Source organism: Anastrepha obliqua, chromosome 3 (genome assembly GCF_027943255.1).
Source record: "Anastrepha obliqua isolate idAnaObli1 chromosome 3, idAnaObli1_1.0, whole genome shotgun sequence".
Taxonomy (NCBI): domain Eukaryota; kingdom Metazoa; phylum Arthropoda; class Insecta; order Diptera; family Tephritidae; genus Anastrepha; species Anastrepha obliqua.
Genome location: NC_072894.1, coordinates 77419812 through 77432938, shown reverse-complemented (window position 1 = coordinate 77432938; position 13127 = coordinate 77419812). Strand labels below are relative to the sequence as shown.

The 13127-nt window shown below is 34.8% G+C and overlaps 1 protein-coding gene across 8 annotated transcripts in view; it reads right to left on the bottom strand.

The window, feature by feature from the left end:
• LOC129241111 (formin-J) overlaps positions 1-13127 on the bottom strand; it is a 165250-nt gene that overhangs the window by 60967 nt on the left and 91156 nt on the right. For all 8 annotated transcript variants that reach the window (XM_054877281.1, XM_054877282.1, XM_054877283.1 and 5 more), the window contains one exon: positions 1665-2196. In XM_054877281.1, the coding sequence (XP_054733256.1) occupies positions 1665-1847 (183 nt within the window). In that variant the 5' untranslated portion in view covers positions 1848-2196. The remainder of the gene's footprint in view (positions 1-1664; positions 2197-13127) is intronic.

Genomic DNA, 13127 nt, shown 5'->3' with positions numbered 1-13127 from the left:
CGCTGGTGGTAGCAGAGAAAGAGGATTCCTCCTTTGCCTTGGAAAGATCAGGTGGAGAAGGACTTGACTTCACTTAATGTGTTCAACTGGCGCCGGTTAGCACGAGAAAGAAACGACTGGCTCGCTTTGTTAAACTCGGCCAAAATCGCGTAAGCGGTTATCGCGCCAAATAAGGAGAAGAATAAGAGACTTCCGATGAATACCGTTTAATGCGGTACGGTATGGAAGGCTGACCTAAGTTAAATAAAATGATATCTTAGACTTGGTTAACTAAACTCTTATCTTTGCTCACGTTAGTGACGTGGTTAACATCTGACGTTAGTGTAAGAGTGCGTGAACAAATCCGCAACAGACAAACAGCGCCGCTTATTAATATAGGGTTGTTCAACAGGTGCGCTTCAACTTTTTTCCGATAGGGAGAGCGAACGACGCAATATTTTTTATTTTTCGCTTGTCATTTGTAAACTTCATTATTATACATTTCCTCATGGAACGCTACACACTTGAGCGACGATTGCAAATCGTGCAAATTTTTTATGAAAATAATCGTTCTGTTGCTGCTGTAGAGCATTACGGCCATTTTACGGTCTATTTAACAAGCCGTCCCGTTTTGGGGTTATGTGAAGTCATTGGTCTACAGTAACAAGCCGGCGACGATTTGTGAGCTCAGAGCCAATATTGAACGCGAAATTGCTGGAATTTCGGCCGATTTATGCAAAAGAGTGGTCGAAAATTGGGTTCAACAATTGGACTTCGTAAAACGTTCACGCGGTGGTCATGCAAAAGAAATCAAATTTCATACTTAAATGTATATGTTCAAACTCGATAATAAAAAAAAATTAGTTAAAAAAGTCAAACCGTTTGTGTTTTATTCAAAACAGTTCAAAAGTTGAAGCGCTCTTACTGAAAAACCCTATATTAACTCAGTTCGATAAGAAAATCCTATAAATTTAGGTGTAGATGTGACATGTATAGAATATTTATTTTTCACTGTCTTAATTGGCACATACATCCTTTGTTGGATCAAAAAGGTCGGCCAAAAGCTTCCCCTCCAATTTGTAATGCGCGTTTGATGTTGTCCCTCCAAATGGCAGTTGGTTTTTATGAGAGTTTTTTTTAGGGCAGAAATAAACTTAGACACTTGCCGTGTGGTGGCCGCTATCAGAAAAAAAATGTTGCTATAAATTCTATAATTTCGGGATCCGCCGAACGCTATCGCCGCTTTTCGTAGTTGACACTTTTAACTTGACTATTGTTGTTTTATTTCGAATGTGATAACATGGTGTAAATACAAGTAATTCTGGCGTACGTACATATATATGTATTTATACATGTATGCATATGTGAAAGTGTGCAATCGTTTGCTCAACTTAACCTATATTCTTCCGCAAGTTATACTTATTTCTTATAAGAACTTATAGCAGACCTTTTATCGTGCTAACGATCTTATCAATGGTAACTGATAATTGAGATCGCAAATGTAATGGTTATGGGACACATCCTCTACCAAATACTTGCATTCATATTCATAGATACATAAATATTATGTACATACATATCAATGCTTGCGCATGCACACGCATATATGTATGTATGAGCTGGTGGTATTTTTATTTTATTATTGACAATACTTTATTGCACATTGCACGCGCAGTTGAACTTACCTTGTAAAATTCTAATGTTTCAATAGCGCGAGCATAACCGTCGGCGTTGTAGGCGCACAACGCGGATAACAATTCGAAAACTTGCTTCTTAACGACAGCATTACTGGTGTCTAGTGCAGTGCCCAATTTCGAAATATATTCACGATTCTCGACAATGTAATCCAGTCCGATGCGTGAGTCCATTTTGACTATGTAACTGCTCTTACTTTATAGTCTGCTGACTGATTGACTTATTGAATGGTCGGTCGGTTGGTTGGCCGGTCGATTTTGGTTGTTTGTTTTCTTCTTTTCTTTCCTGAGGTTTGGCGTTTGTGCTTGTAACATTTAACGGTACCTGAGACTAATTTCATTCAAATAGCTTTACTGACATTTATATTTCTTTGCATAAATGCAGCTGAAGCTTATACGCAAAAGTATATATGCATAAGCTTATACACTTTGTATGCATGTAGATGTGTGTGTGTAGTGAACGCATTTGTCGTGTGCATTCATTTCATTGTAATTGGGTGGGTTACATGCTGACCGCGTGCATCTGAAAGAAAATAAAGAAAGAAAGCATACAATTAATTTATGCGACTAGTTGGGTCATTACTCCAATATCAATTTCATTATACAGATGTATGCATTTATGTATGTATGTATTTACATATGCATATGCATAATCATATTGTATGAACTTTATTGGGTAAACTTATCAGTGCTAAGTTGGCATGTCACTCTTTTATTAATTAATTTATTGAATTTTATTTCGAAAGCTTCCAGGGCTGTGTGTGATCTTAAATATGGTGCGGCACTGATACCAACAACATGGTGTTATGAAAATTTACTGCCTGAATGAAGTAAATAAATTCCGGTTTGCATCTACTGAAGTGTCTTATCAAGATTTTTGAAAGTATAAAAACGAGCAAGTACGAATCGAAACTTAAATTCTATAGTGGTGGGAAATGAAAAATAAAAATAAAAATGAGCCTTTAACTACAATAACTGTGAGTTTTTACGAGTTGATAATTCTATACTTGAAGTTAACTGGGAAATATTATTCACAGATTCGGGCATTGCCCAATGTTTTTATATTTTTAAGCCTAAGTGGTTGAGATCTGTCGCATAAATATCCCTTTAATTAAAAAAAGACAGTACATACTTGCTCGTATCAAACGCAGCTTAAAAGAAAGCACAACAAATTCTCTAAGAAGTTCAAATTAACCAAAAAGGAGGAAGTTAAGTAATGTTTCAACATTCTTTTTTTTAATCTCTCTATTTATTTTATACATTATACACTCAGTGGAAGCGAAGTTATTGCGTCTAAAGTGCCAGTATGTTTGTGTCATCGGTAAAAAAACGAGTTTCGAACAAAGAGCTAATATCAAAATTTTGTTTTAAAATCGGTAAAACGTTTAACGAAACATTTGAATTAATGAGAAAAATTTATGGCGATGATTGTCTATCTCGTGCCAGAGTTCAAGAGTGGCTTACACGTTTCAGAGATGGTTGTGAGGACATAAATGACAATGAACATATGGACCGCCCAAAATCAGTAATCACGGAAATTCCATCGAAATTGTTTATAAATTTATCAAAAATTAACCGAAATCATCATTGAAATTCATGGAATCGGAGTAGAATATCTCCAAAACATTATTTGCAAAAATTGCTCAGAATTCAACATTCGAAAGACCTCATTAAAGAGGGCCGAAAAGACAACAACTTCATTTACAACATTGTAACTGGTGATGAAACATTGTGCTTTCAACATGAATTTGAAACTAAGCGTCAAAGCGCCGAATGGAAGGCCCCAGACGAGCCACCACCAAAAAAATCACATTTGGAAAAATCAAAAATCAAGCTAATTTATTTTTACAATTCCAAGGGAATTGTCCACATGTAGTTCGTGCCAATGGGCCAAACCGTCAGCACAATTTTCTATCTTGGCGTTTTTAAGCGTTTGTTGCATGGCATTCGTCGAATTGGCCCTGAATACCGCGAAGGAGGAAGCTGGCGCTTATTGCATGATAATGCACCATCCTATCGATTCACTCTTGTGACTGATTTTTTGACTGAAAATCCTATTTTTACCGACAATCACTCACCGTATTCACCTGATACGACTCCCTGGGACTTCTACCAATTGAGAAATTGCATTTGGCTATGAAAGGAAAACGTTTTGCGTCCGTAGAGGCCATCCAAAAGTGTTGTACCGACATCCTGAAGGACATTCCGCTCAATGACCTGAAATACTCTTTTGAAATGCTTTTAGATCGCGCAAAACAGTGTACCGAAGCCAAAGGGGACTATTTTGAATAAATAAGCTCGAAGTTATCAGAACAAATCTCCTTCACCTTGAAGTGTGCCATATGTTGTGTTTTTCTGAATTATAAATTAGATATCACCCCTTGTGAAGTAGTAAACCTGTTTGCTGATTTTTTAAAGCAAATTTTGGTAATAATGAACCTGGTTCAAGCTAAGTTTGTCTTTTAGGTGCTAACGCCTTTTTAACTTTGGGTTTTTGAGTCGGTCTTTGGAAGATGTTGAAAAGGGTATTTTAGCCATAAATTCCTCTACAAAAAGAGATGCTGATGACCTCTTAGTTGTTATTCTCAAATATTGTTCTTCTCTCGCTCTGCCTCTCAAGTTAATTTTCAGTAAATCCTTAGCCTGGGGATACTTTATGAATTGCACACCAATTTTAAAGCTGCCATCAGTATCTAAGTTAGTTGAAAACATCTTTGAAAGATGTATTTTGCAATTAAAAGTATCATATCACCATACCAGCATAGTTTTTTTACAGGTAGGTCCACATTTTCCAACTTAGCCGTTTTCACTGAATACTGTATGGCAGCTTTCTCTTTCGATAAAGTATGGCATACAATTTTATAAATAAACTTCTATAGCTGGGTTCTCACTCAGTTATTCTAGATTGGCTGCGATCTTACTTATATGGAGTATGTAATAGACATTGTGTGTAGTGTCTGTTGATGGTGCCTCTTCTGCTCCTTTTTCAGAGACCTCTAGTGTACCTCCAGGAAGTATATTGGGTTCTTTGATCTATGATATATTGTACATTCCGTCAAAAAATATTGGGAATTGTTCATTTAAAAAGCGCGCGTTACAATATGTCTAATTTCTTTTTTGATGGAATGTTGGTACAACTGTCCTCTATAGTCTCGCAGAGTTTGAGCGTGATTTGTCAATTAGTTTGTTTTTGGCACTTACTTATATCAGTCAACCGCAGGTGTGCTCCGCGATTTTCACTATGGATAAAAATATCGAACAAAGAATTTGTCTTAAATTGTGTATTTTGAACGGGATTTCGTGTGCCGAATCGTTGAAAATATTGTAGAAAGCCTATGGCGAGTGTGCTTTATCAAAAACACGGGTCTACGAGTGGTATAAGGCTTTTGCAGAGGGCCGAGAAGTCGTGGAAGATTTGCCCCGATCTGGTCGTCCATCAACGTCTTCAACGGATGAAAGCGTCGAAAAAGTCAAAGAAATGTTGCTGGGAAACTTAAATGATTTGAGAGAGGTAGCTCGTGACCTTAGCGTGTCTCATGAATCAGTTCGCTACATTTTACATCATCAATTGGACATGAGACGCCTGGCAGCTCGACTCGTTCCAAGGGCGTTGATTTTATTGAAAAAAATTCATCGGAAGAATATGGCTGAAGACATGCTTGAGCAAGTGAATTCGGACCCAACGTTTATTCATGAGTTTGACATTGAAACCAGTCAACAGACGGCTGAATGGCGCTATCCACATGAGCCGAAACCTCTAAAAACACGCACAAGTCGGTCAAAAGTGAAAGTCATGCCACTCGTTTTCTTTGATTATCATAGTGTTGTGCACTCGGAATCCGTTCCAAGTGGTTCTGCAGTAAATAAAGAATATTATTTTGAAGTTATGCGACGTTTGAGAGAGAATGTGCGTAAGAAATGGCCCAATTTGTAGAAAGAAAACTCATGGATCTTGCACCATGATAACGCAACGTCTTACAAGACTTATATTGTGAACACTTTTTTGACCAAAAATTCGACAAATATCATCGAACAACCAACGTATTTACCGGATTTAGCCCCCTGTGACTTTTTCCTTTTCCCAAAACTTAAATTGCCACTCCGCGGACGCCGCTTTGAGTTGATAGAGGTCATTAAGGAGAATTCGCGTTTAAAAGGTGATTTGATGACTGGATTAATCGTTGGCATATGTGTATTGCTTCGAATGGAGCCTATTTTGAAGGCGACAATAAATAAACTTCAAGCTGATGTTAACAGGTTAGTTAATGGGTGCAGTGTCTCTCGTTTTCAAAAATAACTAACATCATCCCTACTTTTATACCATCGATGATGATGATATACTTCAATCTTTTCAAGAAATCAAAGATCTAGGGGTTTTGATGCACGTTTTAAATTTATTAATCATATAGACTTTATTCTATCTAAAGCGCATTCCATTATTGGCTTTATAAGAAGGAGTAGCTCGAATTTTTCAGACCCTTATACTCTTATATATGTAGGTATATATTTTTAAATATACTTTCGTAATAAGTAGTTGTAGAAATTACATTGATGAACAAAGCTAATTTGGAACAACCCATGTATCACAATTGCATTTCCTAGTTAAATAAATAAACTTCCCGAAATCAATATTTTTATTTTGCTATTTTTCAGATAAGACATGGAGGACTACAATTGAACACAAAAAATGAAAAGACTCGCAGTCATCGTCGCTATATGTGTAATCATGAAGGAAATGGAGCTTACAAACGTACCCGTATGTGTTTTGTCTATGAAAATCGCTTACACGACTATATCACAATTTAAAAAGAATAATTTCGAATTTTCAATAAACCATTATTTTACGTTTTATGCGCTATTTTAGGCAATACGGAAACTACTTATTAAGTGATGTTAAACCTTATTCGAACACCTTGAAATATTAGCGACAGTATTTCTGAACATTAGTTACGGTTTCAAGAACTTAGATGCCAGAAAGGCAAACCAAAAATATCTAAATTGCATCTAAAAAACAAATCTCCACAATTTTTTCTATCGGATACACTTACACACATACATACATACATTTTCTTAGTAACATGTCTTATATTATATATACTCTATATATAATATCTTATATGCGCCTACTGTCATTCTCATGCAACGAACTTGTTAATTTGTTAACATTCAATAATTACCAATTAAGATTTTATAAATAACATAGACAAGTTGTTGTGTTGGATTTTTTGGTTGGTCTAAAAAAATTTAAATATTCAAAATCAATTAATTTTGATAAGTGGCAAAAATTTGTTTAAATAAAAATTTGTCAAAAACCATTCAATGTTTATATAAGCTTTAATATCCGACATACTTATGTACATATGTATGTGTGTGTCTCTTTATTGCGTTTCAACAGGCGGTATTTTCAAATTTGTTGTTGCTATTTGCAAATTTGTTATACAAATTCGATTGAACCATTTTTAAGTGAATTGGTTCGATTTCGCTTAAAGAAACATGTGTACAAGTAAATATACTCCAATCTAAATAGGAGCAATAACTTTTGGTAGAGATTTTTGATATTTACCTATTCATATACCGATTAATTTGAGATGCTTATGGTATCAGCCGTTTCAGCTAGTTTTCCATAATTTTTGTTTTTTGTATGGCAACCGACCCGGTCTAATGTACCTATATCCCCTTTTATTGTTAAATAGACTCAAGATGTGTTATGATTAAGATGTTATCTTTTTAATTGATTCTTTTAAAAAAAATTATCCATTTTGTTGACAAATGTGAGACATTTGGTTTTTACACCAGCTGCGTAAGCTATAAAACTAGTTTTGCGTTCTTATACTTATTACTTTTGATTTCTTCTTTTATAGATATATTCATGAGCATATATTTTCGCAGCCGCATGTACATTTATAATTCTCATAAATATTTACAATATCAGTAGATAAATGTGTAGTTAATGTGTATCAGAGTGAATCGTTTAAACTTGAATTAAAAATCCATGGCGCCGGCTTGCACTAGCAAATTAGTGAATACACAGAAAAACTAGTCTTTATTTATAAATTTACCCATAGTTTATATGCGTGTGTGTACTTATTTTGAAGTCACGATTGTGAATTACTAAGTTGGCCCATTAATTCCATTCAATATTTATGAGCTTTTATACCGATTTTTTTTTTCAGAATAGTATAGAACGTTTCTAGGGTTTTCTGGTTGTCTATTCCAAATTAAATTAAATGCAAAGGTATGTTAAGGATATAATTTTTTTCATATTTTTATGAAAAAGATAAACAATTATCTGTGGAAATTTTATAGGAAGTGTTGAGGGAATTGAATTTTTATTAACTTTTTTAATAATCTAACACCGGAAGCCCGTTAAGAAATTTTTGAATTCTTGATTAAAGAACTGAAAGGAAAATTTCTAGAATATGTAAGCAAATTTGTACGCCATTCGTTCAATGAGCTGATAAAAGTTTAAATACCCATTCATAATAGAGCTCTCGATTTTGCTAGCACATTTTCGAACAAGCCGGGCAAATGACCGACGAGTACTCGCACATCTGTTGGATGTTTATTAGACGAAAATTTTTGAGAATAAGCTCGAGTATATCGAGCTTTTGATTACTTTTACTTTTTAGTCACTTTTTAAGGTTTACAAATTATTTATGCACAGTGCTAACGTTGTTGGAAGACTAAAGAAACTATGATAAATAAAATTGAAAATTTTTTATTTAGCTGCTCAACTTGTTCAAAATCTCGAAAATTTCGAAAAAACATTTGAGCAGTTGAGCAATGCACGACTTTCGAGCTAGTCACACTGCTCGATACCCGGGTATATGGAGCTCTTATTCATATTCACTTCAAAATAATCCTCCATCTTTATCCATTTGATACGAGTACACGTGTGCCAGTGTATTTTCTAACATTCGAAACAATTTTAATAAGAGCGTTTTTGAATGATCTTAGCTCTGTGACTTGAAGTGCCTTGTTACTTGAGAGAGAACATTAATGTTAAATTCTACGATAATAGGTAAATGGGCCAGAAATCGGTCCTGTTAGTAGTTAGCTAGCCTCCACGACTAGCAGGAATATAATTCTTAGATATATTCTAAACTGTTTTCTTAAACTCCATGAGGCTGCATCTAGACAATCAAATCATAACCAGATTCGGGTGCCCTTCTTACTGATGTTGTAAAAAGTGGGTTAGTAAAGTATAGTTTTTCTGATCATCGCCTAAGAAATGCAAAAAATCTAGTTAGACAACTGCAATGCACTATTTAGACATCCAGTATAGGCCAAAATACAAGGGTCGCTATTTTTATAATTGTGATCTTGATCACTTCTAGTTTGACATATTTTACGTAAACACATTTGGAACGTTTTCAAGTGTGAGTTACATTAGTGCTGTTTACAGTGGCTTTAAAAATTCATCTCGACAAAAAAAATATGAATTTAAATTATGAACATTTTTGGGCTGACATTTTTGGTTGACTTCATGGAGAATATTTTGAAAAACAATAAAATCGTTTCCAACCACTAATGTTAATTTGTTCATAGTTAGACCCAAAATATAAATATAAGCCCTCGTAGTACATATGTAATTTTCGAGAAGGCAGTAAATATAGAATAGAGAAGGCAGTGATATAAGTATTAGGAAGAGTTTAGGAAATTAGGATTTAGAGTTTAGCCTTTATATCCAGCAAAAACAAATTAAAAATGTAAAATGGCTGATGGCTGATACTGTCACCATATGATGGGATAGTGTTTCAACAAAGCAAAAAATAAGTACAAAGTTCATACGTACAAACGAACAAATCTTGTTCATACCTAATTCGCCCTGAAAAATTATGTTAGGTAGAAAGGCGGAACAGTGTAAGAGTTTTAAGATATTCCACGTATCCACTAGAAGGTTGACCTAATCAACGCGTGAACGTGGAAGATAGAAAGACCCCGGAATGTAGACCTAAAATTGTGGAGTAAGTGACTTTTTCTTCTTACATGAAATAACCTGGATTTTTTTATGTGCAGATTTGTACTCAAGTGGCAAACTACAAATCATTTCAAATTTAAGAAAAGTGACATTTTGCTTTTTATTATAAAGGGCCTTTCAAAAAGCGCTCCTAGATGATGCTTTCAACGTAAAAATTTTGATTCTTTCTGGTTTCGCTATTTAATTAAAATATGGCTCAATTAGAAATCGTCTTCAGGAACTCTTGATTGTGCCTGGTGAGGTCTGAATTAAAAAATAAAAATAAATGTGGACAAATTGACAGATTCAAAAAGATTTCGCTAAGAAAATTTCGAAACGATTTTGTAAATATTGAAGTAAAATGATTTCGTACACGCAAATTCGGTTCGAAGCGGTTTAGCGAAGCCATTTCTTTACGAAGTCATATCAACACTCTTATGCAAAATTCTTACCACTTTTACGAATACATGAATTTCGATTTCGGAAAGGTCTTTAAACTTGACGTTCGTTTTCGGTATAAAAGCTAAATAAATTGTTTGGTGGGTAAGTGATACATATGTACAATCATACAATTATATTAGAATTGAACAAAATGCTCGCGCATGGTTTTGGCGCTTAAGAATTGTTGAATTGTTTAACGATTTAATGGGATTATCGTTGTTTTCTTTGTACATCTTGTTGCTGTTCGTTTCGTGTGTTATGGATTATGTAAACAAAGGAAGTTTTCAATTATGTGTGGACACAGTGTCAAGTTATCGATCTGCAGATTAACTTTTTATGATTATTAAGTTTTTAGTTAAATAAAAACAACAATACCTTTGAATTCAAACTGTTGATTTATTTTTAAAACTCATGCATTGAGTATTAAGTTCTTTGTTTTTGGATTTTATGGTGTCGAAAATAAGTAATAAATAATAAATATTTAAGTATAGGTAAAGTAAAAAGTTCTTAACACTTTTTTGCTTTATTTTAACCAAGAAATTGGCACATATTTTGGAATGACTGTACGATTTTTATAAATTTAACAACATTTTCGACGTTTGGTCTACCAGAGCTTGCCTCATTTGTAAACGCACCACAATGGAATCGTTGGAATCACTGCTTCGCTGATCATTGGATAGTGTATTGAGTTCATAAAAAATAAAAATGTTTTGACAGTCTGTTCCGATTTTTCCCCCCTGCTCGTATCTTTTTGAAACGTAATGCCGTCCCTTAATTGCGAGACTACTTTATTTAATATTTCTGCTATCTTATAGCTGCGCTCTGCTTTAATTTACCGCCTTTTTTCGATTAGTCTCATCCACATTCGGCAGTACCCGTTGAGAGTGAGTAACAGTTCGCGCTAACAGTTATTTTGTGGGGTTCTCGGCTCATGTCACTCTTGCAGCAAATGAGCGACATGACCACCGCAGATGTGACTCTTGCTTGGAGGTGAAGCTTAATAAAAATAGATTTTCCAGATGTAACAAAAAATATATTTTATTTTTCCTAACCTATTAATGACTTTGTAGGGGCTAAGCATTAGGCCGGGTCGATTTGTGGGGAGGCAAAAAAATCGCTCATTGCTCTGTGAAAATCATATTCTAGGGATCAAAATAAGAAACTTTGCCGAAGGAACCATACCTCTAAAACGAATTCTGATGTCCCCCAATTTGGGTCGAACTTTTTAGTTTCTTTTCTATAACTCACTTAAATTATTTTTTTCATTTACATATGTTCTGACTAAATAAATTTCTTAAGAGAAAAAATAGATATTATTATAAATAAATAATAAATATTATTATAAATAAAAAAAAATAAAGAAAAAACATAGCCATTTAGCTGATTTTTTCATGTAAAGGCCAAAAATGGTGATATTTTGAAATGATTGTATGGGGAATCCCCCAGGGGAGTTCCAGGGGGTGGGCCACTGGCATGGGTGGATCGGTCGTCCAAAGTTAGTGGGGGTCGGTCATACATTTGGACTCGATTGGAGCACTCTAAATGGGGCAAAGTGGGATTTTTCAAAATTTGCCCCTACCCAAAAGTTCGACCCAAATTGGGGGACATCAGAATTCGTTTTAGAGTTATGGTTCCTTCGGCAAAGTTTCTTATTTTGAACCCTAGAATACGATTTTCACAGAGCAATGAGCGGTTTTTAAATCGACCCGCCCTATTAAGCATATTAAGAAGACATGTCATTGCGGATAAGGAATCGATTTAATTTTTTTTATTTGTTTTGAACCATATTTAATTTCATCCAAAAATTGTCTTAACATGTATTTTATAAAATAATGTGCACCCAACGTTTTACTATCCCCGCGGCTTTGAGAAAAGTTCTGCCATAAAAGTTGTCAGCTGCTTTGACATACGAGGGACAATGAGACTTTTAAAATAGAAATAAAGAACACTATTCGCTTAAAAAGAGGTATTTTTTTCTTTTATCTCCATATAGTTCATCGAACGTTTTTTCAATTCATCATCATCCATCAGAATTGCAGCTAGTGGTGAGCTTTAGCTTCCTGAATGATCCTCTTCCATTTAACTCAGTCAAGAGGTATCGTATTTTAGACTTTATGAAGTCCGGGCTTTGCACAGGCTAAACAGCTCGTTGTTGTACCGCACCCGACAATCGCCGCTGTCATCTCATATGAGAGCAATTATTTTTCTTAAGATAATGCGCTTAAAAATCTGAAATCTTTCTTCTTCTGCCAGTGTTATGGGCCATCTCTCAGCACCGCGTGTAATGCTGAAAACAGTGACCTACGTACGTAGTCCCTTACCGCAGCCCCTAACGAGCACAAAACTGAGCAAAACTCATCCCGTAGAGAACAACTGCTTTTTTTTAGCTACATATTTACACAATACATCAGTTTGTGTGTGTATGTGTTTGGTTGTATCTACACAATGTTGCCATTGATATTTTTGCTTACACACTTTTTCACACATCCGCATTATCAGTTACAATTTTTCATTGTTTAATAAACCAAAGCCAAAAACCAACAAATGCAAATAGTTCATTTATTTATAATTAACATTATTCAACAGTGTTTTTAAGTTATTCTAATAAAAATTATAATTTTTCTAAGTTTATTTTGTAAAAGATTTCGAAATGTACTGCTTGGCAACACTGTGTGGTGAGAGAGCAATCAGCTGACAGGGTTCTACCGGAATTTTCAAAAATCCTGCGATAAAATCTACGATACTACGATACGGAAGGAAGTAATTTTTTATTTTCATGGGGTTCTCATTAGTTTGATCGTAACAACTGACAGGAGACTGCGTTTACATAGGTGACTGTTTCCAGCATAAGTACTGGCGTTACCATCGAATGATATACTCGTATGGTAAGCTTACGGTTTCTAGAGAGAGAGTTTGATCTGAGCAATTTTTTATATTGCTACGACAGTTGGCTGTCATCAGTTTCTTATTGCTTACATCGTTGTTGTTGTCTATTAACACATTCAGGTAGTTGAAATTTTCCACACTGTCAAGCTAACTTGTCATAATTGGAG